General features: G+C 42.9%; 1 protein-coding gene across 1 annotated transcript in view; it reads right to left on the bottom strand.

The window, feature by feature from the left end:
• Positions 1–1264: 1264 nt before the first annotated feature.
• MACF1 (microtubule actin crosslinking factor 1) overlaps positions 1265–19300 on the bottom strand; it is a 240964-nt gene continuing 222928 nt past the window's right edge. Inside the window, 6 exon segments of the mRNA XM_032613193.1 lie at positions 1265–2310; positions 3455–3584; positions 6736–6947; positions 13745–13862; positions 17878–17952; positions 18841–18995. Of these exon segments, the coding sequence (XP_032469084.1) occupies positions 2054–2310; positions 3455–3584; positions 6736–6947; positions 13745–13862; positions 17878–17952; positions 18841–18995 (947 nt within the window). The 3' untranslated portion in view covers positions 1265–2053.

Genomic DNA, 19300 nt, shown 5'->3' with positions numbered 1-19300 from the left:
ATGGAGAATACAGTAAGCACTTCCTTCAGAATCCATCAGGCTGCACATTCCTTCTAATCTGGGTATTTGGCTTCCAACAGCTTTGGCAAACATGTGTCCATCTTACCAAACTCCCCTATCACAAGGGGAGTATGGCCTAATGACGAAGAACACAGGTGGCTGATGTTCAACCCCTCTTCTCTCTCAAGTTCCCTAGTTATTTCTTAGTCTAATTCCTGTCATCAGGATTAGTTAATATTTGGCCATTCTAAATATTATAAAGCCAACCAGGGACTGGAGGGAAGAGAACTGCCTGACTTGGACAGGGAGCTGAGGACTAGATTCAAGGTCCTCTTCTGCCATTTATTCATTATGTGATCTCAGGCAGATGACTTTCTCACCCACTTTCCCATTCGTTTCTCCTTCTGTAAAACAAAGGAGGTAAGATTTGATGACCAAGTTTGTTTCTACCTCTGAAATTCTACCACTTAACCAGAAATAACAGCATACTGTGAGAAACTGGCCCCATTCTCTCAAAACCCAGGATGTGTGATTTCTAAAACAAATATCTTCTTACATACTGGTTATTTGTTTAATCACATAAGTGGGCCAGACAGCCCTACAGATTTACATAACAACAGTCTGATCCTTTGTTCCCTTGTTAAATAAAATTAATGAGGATAAAATATATAAGAAGAAATCTATTAATGAGCTCCATAATTTATCCATCAAGATATCTGGATTTGAATAATGCACCGAAGTACCTAAAAGAGTAATGTTATACATAAGGTAATGGTTCAGAAGTAAAGCAGGAAATACAAAATATTTGTTACTGCAAGCAATTTTAATACAAAAGTGTGTCTTGTTTTTAAACAGTTCATTGGTAGAGCTTCAGTTTCTGCCTCAATTAAAATCAATTGAGATAATCACACAGCAACGTGGTCGGAGCTGAAGAGGAACAGCAGCTAAAAACCAGGAGCCCCAGACAGCCCCTCTTCATGATCACTTGGGCAGCTAACTTTATTACGCACAAAAGAAAAGACGGAAGAAGCAAACGGGACTTCTTAACAAGTGTGCTGGTGAACTCCTTTAAAGGACGAGCGAGTGTTTTATGTCCACATTTTCAGAATAGGCTTGTGGAATTCATTCCTCAGTTTGTGGGAAGTTGATCGACTGTTTTAAATAAATAGCAAAAAATGCAGATAAACAAATCTGTAATTCATGATGCCACCAAGGAGTCTCCCCTTGCCGACGGCCTGGGTCCCGGTGAGCACAGGAGTTATTGGTGGCTGGGCTGGATAGGAAGTTATAAACCAGGACTCTTTTTTTTTTTTTTTTTTTTTTAAAACCAGGACTCTTAAAAACCCCAACGTTCTCACGTTTTCTGAACAGTTATATTTACCCCTGAATTCTAGCAGCTATTTGTCCTTTAAACACCTAGTACTGAAACAGTATTCAAAGACAGTATTGCAATGAACTCCTTTTGCTGTATCATGTGCAAACATTACCTAGATGAGGTTCCCTCTCTTCAGCTAAAATTACACAATATTAAAAACAATGGAAAAAGCAGTCAGAAGTGCCCTCCCCTCAGTTCTTGCTAATTGAGGTGGCCATGATTTACAAAAAAAGAGTTCCTTAAACACTGAAGGATTCTTATTTTTTTTTAATATAATTTATCTTGCTGAGACAGCAAGTCAAGTTTATAAAGAAGATGCATTTAGGAATAATCCTAAAAGATAAAGCAGGTTTACAACCCTGCACCGCACAGAAACCCTATTTAGAGGCTTTTTAAAATTTTAATACACATTTGCATCTTGATCTTTTCGCTTATTTTTCTCAAATATTTCATTTCTGGACCCCATCCATTACAGGGTTACCAGGAGGCAAATTTTATCTACATAAATATTCACATGAAAATAGTAACTTACAAAAAGAAAAAAAATAAGGCAGCTTCATAACACAATTATTCTTTTACACTTTTAACAATATAACTTCTCCCATTCAGAATAAATATACACCCAATGTGTGGAGCAGGATTCAAAGTGGACAGAGGCTTGGGGGTGCTTGTGCAGTGTTACCGCTTGGGACCCGGAGTCCTGGGGGAGGCAGTGGTGGTCTTCTTAGACATGGTGGGGATTTTGGAAGGCTTGTTTAGCCCTCTCCTCGAGCTGCCCTGGCCCCCTGCGGCACTGCTCTCTGAAGTGTCTGAACAAGCAGACTGCGTCTCTAAAAGGTCAAAGTCAGAGGCATCGCTTCCTCGCCGGCTGCTGGCCCGACTCCCGGCCCGACTCCCGGCCCGACTCCCAGGGCGACTGGCTGACTTTTTAGGGTCTGGAATTTAAGAATAAAGCCACAGACTTTAATAGAGACAGCACTGGAGGGGGCGGGGAGCTGGGGGGTGGGGAAACAAGTTACCAGAGGCCGGGGTTCTTTTTTTTTATTTTTTAAAAATTTTTATTAGAGTATAGCTGATTTACAATGTTGTGTTAATTTCTGCTGTACAGCATCTCCTATTACTTATTAATTTTTAAAAACAGCTTTATTGGAGTATAATTGCTTTACAATGTTGTGTTAGTTTCGGCTGTATAACAAAGTGAATCAGCTATACGTGTACATATATCCCCGTATCCCCTCCCTCTTGCATCTCCCTCCCACCCTCCCTAACCCACCCCTCTAGGTGGTCACAAGAGGCCAGGGTTCTGATCCTAATACCACCTGATATGCTGTGTGACCTTGGGCAAACCACAGCCTTTCTGAACCCCGGTCCTCTCACCTACACAGAAGTTGCTGACACCCTTTCTGGCTTTGTGCTTCTACTTGAGAAGCGTCCTGAGAATTAGAAACCAGCTTCTATCAGCAGCACTGTTAGCTCACACGCCCCATGGTGGAGTTGAGCAGGGCTGTCCCATGGCCTCGGCACAGAGGAGAGAGCCTGCTAGTTGCATGGGCAGACTGAGAATGGGGGCGAAGGGATGGCAAACAGAGAGCAGGAAATGGAAGCCAAATCCCTAGGCTCCCAAAAGGAACATCAACAGGTGAGCAGATGTAATCTTTCCCTGACTTCCTCAGCTCCCCGGCAGCGATAATAAATATGGGGTGTCGGAAAAATTACTAGCAAACTGCCAGGTCCCATACTGGACGGGCTTCTGAGGAAGGCCCCGCTGCAGGAGGCCCTTTTCTCCTTCTACTTTCAAATACTATCATGTCTGATCAAGAACAGGTGGTCTGGCTTTGGCTGTGAGAGCATCTGCTCTCAGAAGGCAAGGTTCGAGCTACTTGTACTGACAGGAGAAGAAGTCAAGGTCGGCAGGATATCTGCAGGGCTGTCTTTCAGCATCACACCTCAGTGCTACTCTCATTATTTGCTCCTTGGGGAGCAGTGAAGCATTGCTGAGAGGCTGCTGTTTCCAAATTCCTAGCCTGGCCACTCGCCTCACCCTCATCCTGATGCAGAAGTGCTGGGGCAGGTACTTACCTGCCCGATTGGTTTTGGCACCTGTGGAGGCTGGGGAAGAACTATTGCTAGTATCGCCAGCAAGCGATGTTCGACTCGAATGAAAAGTTGGTGTTGGTCGTTTCAACTTGCTGCCTGTTGATGGAATAATCTTAAAAAAATAAAAATAAAAAGGTCATATTTACTTGGTGTAATCTTTGGTAGAAATTCCACTTTCAAAGGTCTACTTAAGCCCTCCTTATGTCTAATCAATTGAAAAGCCAATTAAAAGTCCAGGAAAACAAAGATTTATTTTGAAAGTGTCCTAGGTCATGTATTTTGAGGATTCCCAAAATAAAGGTTTCATGTCCCAATTAAAAGTTTTAAAATGTCTTCCAATACCTTTTATCTTACCGACAAATTTCTACTAAAAAAAAAGATCCTCAAATGGTAAGATTATAGTAGTTATAACAAACAGAAACATGGTAAATGAGTAAAGGAAAATAATCCAAATACTCCCAAGTATCAGAGTTTTGGGGTTAGAAATGTGACATATGAGTTCTAACCCCAAATATTTAACATGGAGATCCAAATATTACTCCAATCCCTACTAGATAGATGCAGTAACTTCAGTCAAGTAAAGATCTATTTTCACACTGGCAGAATGCAGATTAAATTACTTGACTTGATCGAATAAGTGATTAGGAGAAGCACACATGAGTGGGGCTGTGATATCAGGAACAAGGCTCTGAACAAGGAGCCAGAAGAACTGAGCTTGGGTCTGGGCTCTTGGCTTATCTAAATTGGCATCTGTGCCTTCATTTCTCCCAGTGGAAACCAGAGAAGGATCCTGCCTCTGAGACCTCATTCCTACCACACTCCCTCTCGTTCAGTCCACCGCTGCAACTGGCCTCCTGGCTGTTCCTACTGTAACAGCCCAGGAAAGTTCCCTGTTTGTTGCCTGAATCTCTTGTATTAAAGCAGAAACTCCACAAAAGCAGGGACTTTGTTTTGTTCCCTGTCACACCCTTGGCACCTAATACCACGTCTGGCACAGACAAGGGGCTCAATAAAAACTTGTTGAGTGAATAAGTCATGTGTGGAAGCACTTCCTAAACTGGAGAAGAGCTGGATAGACGTACATAATCATTACTGCTGCTGATAGGAGCTCCATTTCCCATTTGAGTGTATTTTTTTTTAAAGATTTAATTTGGAGAAAGAATATTTTAAATCTGTTTTAAGTATCACTCATGCCACAGCATGCTATTCCAATTTTTCTTTGAAATCAATCGTGCAAATTGTTTTCCAGGACTTTTAAGATGTTTATACAAAGAGAAGAGTAAAGCAACCCATTGCATGGTGTTTCTTATATCTTCAATTTATAAAGAAAGAGCAAAAGCGACAGAGAGGGATTAACATTCCAGCACAAACCCTCCTGGCCCACACAGGAGGAAGAGCACAGCACCAGTTTCAGAAGCTACTGCTGCTGGGAAGACGTGGCGCCAGAGATGCCGGGCTGGGCGTCCGCGTCAGGACACAGCCTGCAGAACACCAGTGGGTAAGGAAAGATGAAACCTCGAAATGAAATGAAACCATAGGTAAAACCTTAAGATGAAACAAAAATGCTGATCCATCAGAATCCTATGAGAATTGGCACTTCATAATTAAAACATTAAAAATTTTAGAACTTTTGAGACTTTCATGAAACTGGAGCCATTTAAGGAGAAGAAAAGCAGGATAAGCAGGTTGAGTTGTGGGGTTTTAGTGTCAGTGGGTCCCCAGATCATGTTCGAAGCCAGATGTATTTCTGAATTGGAGTGGGATGAATCCCAAAGCAGCAAGTCCATTCGTGGGCATTGGCTTCTTGTGCCTCCTGCGTTTATTGGCTGAAGCTTTACATGACTAAAGGCAACGCTACCTTTTGCGGCACAAGAACCCAATGTTTCCCAGCAGGAGCTAGAATGCAAACTGTAGCGCTATCACACAAGCCTCTAGTCCACATTTTATTTCTGAAACACTGCTCTTCCAACAGTACTTGGGCATTTTAATGACTGTACTTGAACATGCTTAATTGCTGGCATATGTATTCAAATCAAGGCTATAGAAACCCAAGTGCCTAGGCCAAGGAATTCGAAGCTAAAACCTGAGCCTCAGAGCAGTGTTCACTGATACTGTGTTTGGCTGAAGGAGACGGCACCCACACCCGGATCACTGTGGCGATACCACCATCCCGGGGATGTGGCTCGGGCGGGGGGCGGGGGCACCAGCCACTCTTCTGTCCTAAGCAAAGATAGAACACTGTTGAACATGCACCGTCGTTGAATTTCAAGTGTTCGTAACTCGTCTGTGTCAGATATGACGTTTGGAGGCTCCAAGAGGCCTGATTATAAACAATATCAATCAACAAATCACCACAAATGACCATTGTTTCTCACCCTGAACAAATATCATTCTAAAGACTGTTAGGAAGTTGTTAAACAATCCAGTCTTAGGCACCTCTTATTTATCTCCAATTTTGGTGAATCCGAGTTAGAAACCCCTGAAAAACACTGGACGAGATGAATCAGCTGTGAGAGCAAGCACCACAGAGATGGAAAAGAGCACGGACTCGTGTCAGGAAGAAGAGCTGGTCAAGTCCTCGGCATGAGCGAGGGCCTGGTCTTGACTGTGTCCTTAGCAAAGCCATACTCTACCTCGGGGCTGGGCAGCTGGAGGTCAGGATAGTGGCTGTCCCTGACAGGGGTGCCAGCTTTACTGTTTACCAACCAGGGTTTGTCATAACAGCGAGAGAACTGAAGTGGAGTCTGTGAAACGGAAATCCAAAGGGAAGGACGGGAATAATTGAAAATGGAACAGAAAGGGAGCAAATTGGGAACATAAAAAAAAAATAAATAGAAGACACTAAATTTTAAAGAAATAGAAGACAAAATAAAATGCGCATCAGTCTAACGGGATGAAAGGGACCAGGCAGAAAGGCAACAGCATTCTTCACCCATCACCCGTCGTAACAACAAACTTCTCTGTTAGCTCCAGCAGCACAGATAGTGCCTGGATTTTCAAGATTAGTAACTGGATGGGCTCAAACTCAAAATGGGAATATGTGGAAAGAAGCGCTTTGGACTTAACAACCCGAGTTCCTATTTAATAATGTCCTCTTCAGTCATGTTAAAGGTCCGGATCTGTGTACCACTAGGGGCTGGCCAGCCTGGTCTGCATGTCTTCAAGTGCCTCTCCTCACTGGGGTCTTTCAGAGGCTACACTGAACAATGGACATCCGCAAAGCTGGGAGCGGGGAAGGAGGTCACACTGCAGGTTGTACGTACCTTGGTGCCACTGGCTGGGGTGGCTGGAGAAGACGGCATGGACGTACAGCTGTGGTTACTCTGACTAGCACTTGAGCTGGAGCGGGTAGGGGAGGCTGCCCGGGAAGATGGTTTGGACCTTCGGCCCCGTGATCGGAAAGGGGTCATTCCCTGGGATGCCCCCTCAGGTAGGATGAATTTCTCTCTAAGTTCGATGTTAGTTCTACCTCGTGCTAAAAAGGGAATAAACACACACATACAATAACAGTTAACCTTGAAAAAAATATATCTTTGATGGTCATACAGATGCTTGGCCCCATGATAGCTGTTGTATAATTTATAGGTTTAGTACCATCTGTGGTTTCTTTTAGAATAGGGATAAACTCATGATTTATCAGCCTTGTCATGATTCTCACCCACAGCAGACACACTAACTAATAAGCCCCTTGGTTTGCTGTAATAAAGAAGTCTTTGTGTACAAAGCACCATCCCATGCTGTGGTCACGATCTTGCCTTGCCACTGTCCCCTGGGGTCAAAAGAAAGCAGATGAAGCAGTTCACAAACCTCTGAGGTTAAATCAAAACCCCTCTTTTCTCTCTCATAGTACATGTGTACTTTTTGCTCAACTGTTGCAGGATACACAGTAATGAAATAGTAGAGAAAAACAGATCACTGAAATTGACATCACCTAGACTCTTCTATCTGAATTCAGTCAATAATATTATTAAAGAAAGGGGTCCAGGAACTCAGGACAGTAAAAAGATCTGGACTGAATCATTAAGAAGTAAACATGTGGGAGGAGAGAGAGAGATCAAGACCATGCACAAAACTTGCCAGTGAGAAACCGTTAAGTCAAAAGCTGAAAGCAATGAGAAGCTGAAGGCACACCTGCAGTGGGAGAGGAACATCCAGCTGGAGAGTCTGGAAACACCACTGAAGGCCAACAGTGCTGTCCTGGGGCTTCCTGGAGCCATCAGACCAGAACCCAAAATCTGGATTCGGTCAGAAGATACCAAGTACAGCCAACACAAACATTAAATGTGAAAGACGTTATGAATTTAGAAGAAATAATTCCTCTGGAATGTGTTCTTAGATTATTCCTCACTGAAAGGTGCTATTCTGCAATCACCTTCTGTCTGCTCATTCATCCCCAAGCTGCTCACTTTTTAGGATGTACTAGATAGATCTAGACAAACAGGACTGCTGGTAAAGCCTGGGAAAAGGGAACCATTAGAAACAAAGTATTTGTCTTTCTTTCCTCTATTAGATTTTTTACTTTGGCCAGAAACTACAAGTTTAGAAAATTTCAGGTAATTGTGCCTACCCTCTCCTGCCCAACTCCACATGTCCTCAAGAAATTTGAGGAATCTTGGTAGAATCGGATTTTAAATCAGGTTGCATGAGTGTCCAAGCAGAGAGGTTCTAAATTCTTAAATCAAATCAAAATTCTTTTCAATATACTCAGTTGACGTAACATATCAAAGTATGAGGTTAAAAGGACTAACTTGCATCATCAAAACCCCTGAATTACAGTCCAGGCTCTGCCCCCAACTGGGATCCTTCCCGCTCTGGGCCTCCGTTTCCTCAGGCTCACTAGAGGTGATCAATCAGGCTCACTGATGTCCAAGAGTCCTTCTTGTCTAGACGGTCTAGGATTTTTGGTCCCTGGAATGCTAAGCTGTCTCCTCCCTTCTTAGGCTCCAACAGAACATGCCCTTCAAGGTTCATTCCTTGGCCCTCTGTTCCCTACTCTAACCAACCAGGTTACTCATCCATTTTCCAAACTCCAGCACTTTCCTCCATGTCCAGTTCTCAAAGGGAATTTCCTTCAGCGCTAACCTGGGTACTTCAGTGAGATTCCACATCGCTAAACACTTATTTATCTTATGTTTGCTAAAGGGCCAAGCACAAGGGTGGACACACAGCAAGCACTGAGTTAACAGGGACAAATGGAAATCATTACTCAGCTGAGGACTTGGACCCCAGAAGAACTGTTTATGGCCCTAAGCCATAAAGAACTTCAGACATGTGGTTTAAACCTAGTAGAGATTTAACAGTTCACTGAGCCCACCCTCCCAGAAAACAACACAGTGATACAAGAGGAAGACTCTGAAATGGCATCGCAGATGAGGTCAATGACATCTTAAGTGTAACGATAATAACATGTTCCCCATGCACCGTACAGTTTACAGAGTGTGATCACGTGTAATACTGCACTTGACTGTTATCAGCGACCAGTCAGCATCCCCATGTCACAAAGGAACCGAAGCATTCAGAGGCTGAGGTCAAGGGACACTGTGGCAGAACTGGGACCAGAACCAAGGTCTTCCACCTGAGCTGCCTTCTGCCCGGCCCAGCTCCTTGCATTCATCTACGCTAGCTCATCCCACTCCGCCTTCCTTCCCCACCACACTACTGTCACCACTGGCAAAGGTTACGGACAACTTCTGCCTTAGGGGGATGCTTTTAGATTGTAGAAAGGTTGAGATCTACAGAAAAGTACAAAGAATAAAAATTGCTTAATCTTAGGGGACAGCACTATTAAAACGCTGGTGTCTTTATTGCTTTGCACAACGGTGTGTGTATATGTGTGTGTGTATATAAAAGATACAAAAATATCAGAAACATTCCTCCATGCCTGAGGAATAACTTGCATAACTCCAGCTAGCTGAAAGTATTGTTTCATCATATCGACAGAATTTATTTCACCAACCTTGTATTTTGTTCACAATTTTTAAAACACTGTACACAACGCTGCGACAAACTACTTGTAAAAAGTTTTTGTGCCCACCCATGATGACTTCCTTAGGATAAATTTCTACAAGTGGATCTGCTGGGGAGAAAGGATACACACTTAAGGTTTTTGATACTTGTCAACTGACCTACAAAATTTTATACCAATGTACACTCTCAAAAATAATGTATGAATATATTCAATTTACTTCACTCCGGCCAATGCTCTCTGTATTAAGAGAGAGAGAGAGTGTGTACACATATGTGTGAGGTAAGAACCCCGATAATCTGACAGGTAAAAACACCTCTCTGCTGTTGTCATTTGCACTCGGGGGAGTTACTATTTTGTTCTTGAAACACTCTCCTCCCTCAGCTTCCAGGGCCCCCGCTCTCCTGCCTCTCCCCCTTCTCCCGACTACTCCATCCCACCCACTTCTCAAACGCCGATGTTCCCCTGGTTCCATCCACAGTCCTGTTCTCCCTCTTAGACTTCTGACCTGGTGATGAGTTCATGCATCTGAGACTTCAGCACCATCATACGGTCCTGCCTAACTCTCAAATACATCCCCAGCATAGACCTCTCCTGGATGCCAGAGCCTTACACCCAACTGATTAGACACGACTGAAGCCTGACACCTGGTTGTTGACGTAGGTCCCTCCCTCCTGATGGCAGTTCAGTCTACTACTGATTCCACCTTCTAATGCTTCTTGAATCCCTGAGCCCTCCCTGTACCCCTTACAATTACGTGGTTCACGGAGTATCTCCTCCACCCCGGACCACTGTAACAGGCTTCCAAATGGTCTCCTTGTTTCTCATCTTAACGTCATCCCTCCCTCACTCCTCATTCCCCACACTGAATTTCTAAATAAAAACCTGATCTCTCTGAACAGCTCCAAATCTTTCCATGGTCTTTCACTGCTTACAGCAGAATTTCCCAAACTGAGGTTTTTGAGGGGTTTCCTATGAAGAGGAGTTTCGTAAACACTGGATTCTACATTTCTCTCCCTAATGCAATCAATCAGCATTTTATAAGCTCTAAGAAGTCCTGCAGCAAAGAAACCTGTTTAGTTTTAACTCAGTGTCTTTCAAACGCATTTGACCATGATTTTTTTGGTTTTTTGAAGATCACATTTTGGGGTCCAGACCCCAAAGACAGCCATTTCAAGTTCAGTTTTTCAACCACTGGCGAGACCACCATTTTCTAAGAGACTGACCACCGATGTTGGCTGGAACAGGCTTGTTAGTTAAAATTCAGTTCTATTGTTTAATGGGGAGAGTTTCGGTGTAACAAGATGAAGAGCTTTGTGGATGGGTGACTGTGATGGTAGCACAACAGTGTGAATGTACGTAATGCTACTGACCTGTACACTTAAACACGGTTAGGACGGTAAGTTTTTATGTTATGTGTATTTTACCATAATAATAAAAAACCATCAGTTCTAAGCCAAATTGTGTCTTCTAAATCTTCACAGAGTTTTTCTAGATTTTCAGTAAAATTTGGGGAATTAATTTGTCTAATGCTCAGAAACATTCACGGAACCCTAAGGTAAATGTGCACCTATTCGTTAGGCAGGGACGTTGTTTCACCTCCATCCAAACATCACGATTTCCTTTGCCATGGCTCAATTCAGAAAGTGAAATCTCCAGTTCTGGCAGTACCAGGAACCTACCTAGTTGAATACTTTTACCTTTTACACTTGGCTAAAGCAACGTGCAGTCTGAGACAACTTTCATCTTCTTCAACAACTGTGTAAAGGCAGATAACACGATTGTGCAACACTGGTATTATAACCCCGTCATACATTTGGTACTGTCCTCAGAATAACATTCTCTATGGTGCAGAGAGCCAAGGAAATGCAACCCAAATGAATAAAAAAAAAAAAATCCACCCCAAGTGGTGCTTCTGTAAGCCACAGTAATCCTCACAGAACCCTAGGTAGCTTCAAGGAACTTTTCTCTTTGTGATGTTCATGCCCTTCTAAGTCATGTATTACATCCACCTGGGCCTTTAAGTGTTCCCCTCGTAGCACAAATTTTTATGTGCTTAGATGTAGCTCATCCTGTCCCTCACTAGTATTATGAGGGATTATGATATCTAAGGATTATGATATCTAAGACTGCTGGGAGTTCTTGACCCTGGAGTCAATGGAATTGGGATGAGGGCATTCCTGGAAAGGCACAGGGGAAAAGCCTTACCTTGTTTGCTCCAAGGGATGCTGAAAAAGGCTACTATGTTCCATAGAAAATAGCTCCTAGATGGCCCTCCCAAATCTCCTTGGGGTTCCAATGTCTAGCTAACAAGATAAGGAAAAAGCAAGCAGTGTTCTCCTTGGCCAGCAGCACGATGTTATCGTAAAGAGAGCAAGTACAGCAGGCAGCAAACAGGCAGTCAGAGACTCCAAAGTGTCACATGCAGTATCTCTTCTGTTTAGTTCAATCACACACAGCATGAAAAATAAAACCTTATTAATAGACTTGGAAAGGAATAATGTTGCTTTACTGAGTTAAGGTTAAAAAGATATATATATATATAGCTCCTCATTTAAAACAATCAGAGGGTACTTTTATATCAAAGAAATTGGTTTGCAATAGAACTAAATTCTAAAACTAATTTAACCCCGCTCTAGTTTTTATCAGAATAGGTGTTCGTAAGACTACTTTATAAAAAGGAAATCCTAATGAAAATTATTACTCTATTTTTATTCTGGTTTATTGGAGTAAATGCAGAATGAGTTAAGAGGAACTAATTCATGAGCGTATCTGAATTCACGTGAGAACCTTTAGCTTCAAATGCTTCAGATTCTGACTATAAATCACTTCCAAAGAAGTGACATAACAGTATTGTAAACATTTCTGCTCAGTTTATAAGTAAGCCTTACTAACTTAATTATGTAGTTGGAACCAGTAAAACACATGTAAAAAAGGGTGGTGGTGGGTATGTTAGCATCTGAGACACAGCATGGAGGTCAGGAGCCAGACTGTGTTGGATGTGAATCCTGTCTCCGCCATTAGCTGCCTCTCCTCGGGCAAGTTATGTAACTTTCCTATGCTTCAATTTCCTATTCTATAAAATGGAGATAATAATAGTAGCTACACCCCCTAGAGGTGTAAATGTGTTATTATTATTTGTAAGGTCTTATAATAAACAGTGTGTGGTATATAAAGCTATAAGTATTTGTTAAATAAACAGAAACTCAGAACAAATTCCACGGGTACTGTCTCAACAGGCATATTTTGTTTCGTCAACTTATAATAGTTAGAAAAGCTATGGTTTGGCTATTTCAAAGCATTCATAAAGGCAGCAGATACCACAGAGCCAAGAGATGCTACAGTTTAAAAAGCAAAGCCATTCTCAACGGGCTGGGATGTGGGTAAGAGGGACAAAGCTTAAAAGCCAACCTATGGGAGACTGGCTGGAAATCGAAGAGCTGGAATCAGAGCGCTTTATTTTACTCCCAGGATGGTGAACTAGAATAAAAAATATATAAACACAAAGAAACAGAGCAGGAAACGCAGAAACTGGTCAAGAAAGACAAACTGGCAGACAGTGGGGGAGCCTCCTGTGTACCCACATGCAGCTTGGCTAACAGGAGGAAGGAAAGGAGCAGTTGAACGGGATGTAGCAATTGGAATCTGATCATCCCCTGCTTGCTGCGGCCCTCACACGCCCCTAGCTGCAGATGCCATCACTCACATTGAGTTGACTGTTATCTTTGGCCTTTGGGCTAAAAGAGTAGACCATTCTCTTTGGCCTTTGGGCCTTTCTAGGTTGAAGCAGACTGAGACCCCATGGACTTACTTAGGTGACCGTATGCCTCACAATGCAGTGCCCAGGCTCACTGCTAGGTGCTCTCTATTCCTCTCCCTGGTTAAGGGAGCTCCCAGCCCTCCCCTGCCTAGGAGGGGCCCAATACCCTCTCTGAGTTTCAGACACAGGAATGACAGGCAAAGTCATCTGCAGCACTAACAGGGAACCGACAGGGCTTTATAGGGCTTCTTTCTAGGCTGGGGTTAATTTAACCCCTCACACAGAAACATTTGATGACACCAATAAATTCCCAATTCTCGTTAGTGTGTCCCTGGAAACCCGTCTCCCCTCACAGCATCAAACCCTCCTGCTCTCTCTCCCTGGTCTGCCCTGCACCCAAGTCCCAATCTGTGCTAGTGGGATGACACCTGGCAGCTTAACAACAGAATCAACAAACAGACCCCACCACCAACACCCTATGGAAGCATGAAAGATCAGCGGCGAGGGCGTAGCTAACAAGTAACACGAGCTCAGAACGGCTTCTTACCTCGGCAGGGGTCATTTTTCACGAGGAATTCATCCAGGGCCATCCATCCTCCCCCAACGCGGACCATCACCGTGCTGCGCAGGATGCGGACCAGCCGCAGCTGCTGGGAGTCCCCAAACTGCAGGGCCGAGGGGAAACGGTGAGCGAGGGCGCCCAAGAGCAGGGCTAGACTTTCCTTCCTAAGCAGACTGTATTCAGATAGAATGACAATTTCACAGTTTGGGGGCAATTTTAATTCTCACTATTTTGCATTTTTCACAAAAAACTTAAAATATGGAAAAGCTAAAGGTCATTATCTTGACGTTCTTTCTGTTCGGATAAAGTTAACTGTTGATGGTTGCGACCTTGCTCCAGAGGGGAGGAAGGAGGACAGACAAGGCATTAGCTCACTCTGATTCTTTTAAAGATTCTGCCCAAATTTAAATCCAATGATACAATTCTTTGTTAAGCTAGCTTGTTTCCATAAAAGAAAAGGTAGCTCTAAGGTGGATGTCAGCTTCCGAATACAGTGTGCTCAAAAGTTAAATGGAGAACAGCAAATCATATTTCAAGTCTCAAGGAAAACCTTGCAAAGCATCATCATTATTACAAGCTTAGAAAGAAATTTGATTTTCCACATCATTTTCAGAAATAAACCCCTAAGTATTCTCTAATTGTGTTGTCACCAGCAGAAAATTTTCTTCAGCTGAACAAATGATTAGTGTTTACACTAAAATTTAGTTGAAGAAATTAAAATTTATATCTACCATGCTGATTGTAAGTAGTTTTCAACAATCATTTTGGGATGTTAAAACAAGCATGATTTTCTGATATTTATTTTTCCTTTTTTTCTTGCCAAATATTCCTACTTCCCAGCCCTATCAACATCTGGAGTTTCCCACTGCATAAATTATCCTCTTCCCAAAATAAAAGTTAAGAGGTAACAAAAGAGAACCATGCTGAGATCTCAAAACAAAAATCAAACATATGGTTGGAGAAATGGAATTCCTAAAATTGTTTAATTTAAGGAGAATGCTGAGGGGGGTAATTTCATCACTTAATCAGGATTTTCAAAGTTATAAAGGAGAACCATAACTTTGAAAGAAGGCACAAAAATTAAAAATGCCAGAAAGGATGTTTAAGAAGGACCCGTAACCAACCCTCGTCAAAATTAATATTTCTGTGGTAATTCTCTGTATTACTTTGCACTGATTCAAGCTCACTGTTTATACAGGCAAGGTGATTGAAAAAAATATCATCCCCCACCCAAGCCCTTTTCTTTGAAAATAAAAATGGTCCTACATCTTTCATCTCATGCAGGTTTTAGGTTTTCATACAAAGTGACTGCAGCCACAGCATGGTGTAGTGTAAAGAGCACTGAAGTCGGGACCCAGAAACATGAGGGAATAAAGGTCCTGTCCCGGGAAGGAAGCTGCCCTCAGACACTGGCCCCTTGGCGTGGGAACGGGGAGGCCCCTTGGGAGGAACTGAGGATTCCACCAGACCCAAGGGTAGTGCCGGCCCGAGTCACTGTTTGGGGTCCTCTCTGGATAAGTGAGGGGAAGAAGGAAATAAGGGCCTATGTGTCCTCCAGAGGGAATCAGGAAGGAACCCCAAGCTGTACTTTATTCTTACATTACTGTGCCCTGTAATTTATTTGTCAACCTTTAGAATTAACTCCACTGATTTCATTCTTGTTTCCCCCTTAATTTCTTACTAAAGCTCTCTCTGAAAGATTCTAACTTGCTTTTACTGAGCTATAGGGAAAAGGAGGTTTGACCCAAGCCGGGGGCCAAAGTGTCTGGGGGAGGCCAGAGAGATGAATGTGGAAGGAGTTATAGCAGCTCTAAAAACAGGGACCTGCAGAAATCTGGCAGAGAGGGGTTGCCAGTGAGGCAAAAACCTCCTAACAGTCTTACAGGCAACAACAGTAAGCTCTGTTTCCTTCTCTGCGTCACTGCTCTAACATCTGCTGTGTGACTGTTGGCACAGTGGTCCTTAAGGCCTCAGGTGCCTCGTGTATAAAGTGAAACTTCATAATTCTGTTCCAAACATTGGAACTAACCCTCTGACCCTCTGCTGGTCAGTGGAGTAGAGGACGACATCGGTGCCACTTCAAAGGGGCCCCTGGTACCCACATGCAGTCATTAGCAAACAGGTACAACCTTTAGGTACTACTTGGCACTCTTATGCAATGACTTATTTAAAGCCAGTTTGACTGTTCTTGTCTTTAGTTTCTTTCCATCCTTCGTTCTTCCCACTGGCCCAGAATGTTACTGTAGTTGGTGGTTAAAGCAGTGCCTGGAACTTTGAGTGAAGACTTCAAATCAACTATTAGTGTTTCTGATTTCATATCACAAGACAGATTGTACCCATGCAACTTCCTTCCACTTTAAGACATAGGACCCCAGAGCCCTCAAAAAGATCTAAAAGGTTAGAGTTACCAAGTGGAGTCAAAAGCATTCAATCTTTGCAAGTCTAATTTGATCCCATTAGATTATGCTGGCTGGCCATAATCGGCAAACGTCAGGCTACAAGCCAAGTATGAGTTCCACATTCCTTCTCACATCCCTTATGATTATAAAATGTAACGTAAGCACAGGTAACTAAAATTTTAGTAAGGTATTTAAACCAAGTATCTTAAATACCCTAAGATTTTTCTGACTTAGTGTGCATTATAAAATTTGTGTTAACGGTCAAAAGACTTGGGTGTAAATCAGAACTGTGCTGTCTGGTATTGACAAGACTGGGCTCTTTTTTAGAAGTGGGATGGATTGATACCATAGCTTTAACTTCCCCAGAACCATACTACTTTTAACTCAGCCCACCAAAATATCGTCTTCAGCCAATCTAATTTTAAATGGAAAATTATATATACTTATATCCTTTTGCTTCTGAGACAGCTTTACAATACTAGCCCTGCTATCAGTTTCTCCACTTGGTAAGACTACCAGACATGACCCAGGCATGCTTCAGATTACGTCCTCTCCCCATAGCAAAGAACAGGCAGCATTAGCCACACAGACTATTTCCACCAAAAAGAACGTTTGCAAGGCACACTGTACCTGATTGCCGAGGAAGAACTACAGACAGTAAGAGTAAAGGATGGAGGAAAAGGAAGAAAAAAAAAAAAAAAAAAGAGAGAAAAGAACGTTTTGTCAAATTAACACTAAGGAATGAAAATCACGTAATCATATTACCAGTTCCAAGCAGAACAACACATACTGACCATATGCTTTGTTAACTCATTTCTCTCACAGGTAATTAAAAAAAAAGAAAGAAAACCATTATAAGATTGCTTGGAGCCTTATTAACGCAAAACCCTGGGCTGGATCCAAGGCAGAGTCACCCAACACTCCACTCCCTGGCTCAGAGCAGCACAGTGTGGCTCTGCTGGACCTTGAAGACAGTTGTGACGTGCCAATGGAACCTCATTTTCCTGTTTCTAACTGGGTGCACGTAACTGTGCTATCTGGCCATCTAAATCCTCTTTGACAATCCTAGATCTTCTTTAGGACTGTAGAGAACCCTGACAAACTGCTGGATACATTTTAGGGGTCCTGTCATAGATCCCTTCTGTGCCCCACCCTGGTCCCCAAAGAAGCTAAAACACAGCACAGTTCACTCAGTTATGGCCTCGCTCGGCACAGCTTTCCAGGGAAGACTACTGAGCAGGCTGAGCGTCCTGTGGGGCCTGGACAGAGCTTCTCCAGCCCTTTCTGAGCCTGCGAGCCACTTGGGCTCACAATGACCAGCTCTCTGGGGGCAATGGTCAGTCATTAGATAATTGTTTCCTTATCTTATGATAAAGGTGCCTCCATTTCCTCAAAGACCTGTTTGGCAGTGAAGAGAGGGCTCTGAAATGTCTCCTATGTTGGATCCCATACAAGCTACTGCTGGCTAGATACGGCACTATTTTCCAGATACAACTATGTGCGGCACTAAAGCTCAGCCCACAGGACACCTGATAATTGACACCTACAGAGGTGAGGGCCAGAGACTGATCGCATTGCAAGTCTCCACTGGCTTTGGTACTCCAAGCATCGGTAACGGGAAGGTGGGATCAGCCATCTGCTGTGTGTCAGGCTGCTTTCACCTGTAAGGGCCACACAGCAGGAATGACCACCACAAAGGACTGGTTTTCTCTTTCTTACCCGGTATTTATTCTCTCCAATCTGCTCCACCTGAAACCTTTTTGCACATTTACACTGAGCCACTTGTCTTGTGACCTATTGGTTGTGAACAACAGAAAAAGAGAAACGTGTGAAGGGTAAAGCAAGACTTCCTCTGCAGAGAAACAAAGATTTTTATATGTCATCAGAGAAGCTCTTCATTTTATATTTTTTAGGCACCTCAGGCTTTTGACACATGTGTTTATCTTCTATTGTGAGTCTCACTAACTGGGATACTCAAACGCTGAGTATGAAAGAAATTCCCCAGTAATGATACAACAATACATTCTTCCATCCTGCTTCAAAATTTCCTCAAATGTGCTAATACGCACACATCAATATTAACCGACTAGTAAAGCAAACTATGAGCTGATTTAAATTTCAACCTAGGAGCCCAAATTCCCTGGAAGTCAGTCCTGGGGTGCTCCAAGCCACTCTCCAAGACCAGGCCCACTGCCTCTCCCATCCCAGGATGTGCTACCAATGGATTCACACTTTTTGGTGTGATACAATTTTCAGTGTGATACAGTTCTTAATTAGGCAGAAAGTCTGGTGGGTACACATCATCTTAAACATTACTTTTATGTTTCACCCCTTAAATGCTACACATGAAGACGCTCTCCTGCATCCCGAGGTAGGATCTCAGGACTGAGGGATGAGTCTCTTCTAAGCAACATGGTGCCCTGGAGAGGTTCTCTGCAAGCTGCAGAGCACCACACAGAGGTGACTCACTTAGGTAACAATTCATTGACACTGAGCTACAGCTCAAGAGTCGGACATCCACTGGGGCAACACCATCCAAAAGGGGATCCCCCAAAAGAACTCCAGATAATCACCTCCCAACAGACACGCTAAAGGGCTGATACGGCAATTACACCCAACCAAATTCAGGACAGTAGTAACCTATGGCCAAAAATGTACTCCAAATACAACTCTTTCCCGTACCTCATCTTCAATTTTATCTGCATCAGTTGTTGGTCGATAAGCATCCTTGTTGGGATGGAGAGCAGCCACGAATTCATAGTAATCAATGTAGCCATCCCCATCGCGGTCAAAAATGTCAGCAACAGCAGTCATCTCTAACTTGGTAGTAGGGAACTCTGGAGAAAATTAATCACATTTTGGAACGTTAACTAAGAGGGCTTACTTGGTTGGTTGGTGGTTATATAAATACTTCTTTAAAAAAAAATCTGTCTTGATTTTTTTCTAGAAAACAGTACATAGTCCTTTTAGAAAACTTAGAAAATATAAAATATTATAAAGAAGATAAAAATCACCAAAAAAAAAAAAATTACACAGAGCATACTCAGGTTTTTGGCATTTTTGCTTATAGACTCATCTACCCCCCTCCCCAATGCAATTTAAAACCAGAGGCCTACCAACAAACTTCAGAATCTACTTATCC

The sequence above is a fragment of the Phocoena sinus genome, chromosome 1 (genome assembly GCF_008692025.1).
Source record: "Phocoena sinus isolate mPhoSin1 chromosome 1, mPhoSin1.pri, whole genome shotgun sequence".
NCBI classification, from domain to species: domain Eukaryota; kingdom Metazoa; phylum Chordata; class Mammalia; order Artiodactyla; family Phocoenidae; genus Phocoena; species Phocoena sinus.
The sequence above is the reverse complement of the archived record's forward strand: the minus strand, read 5'-3'. Positions and strand labels throughout refer to the sequence as shown.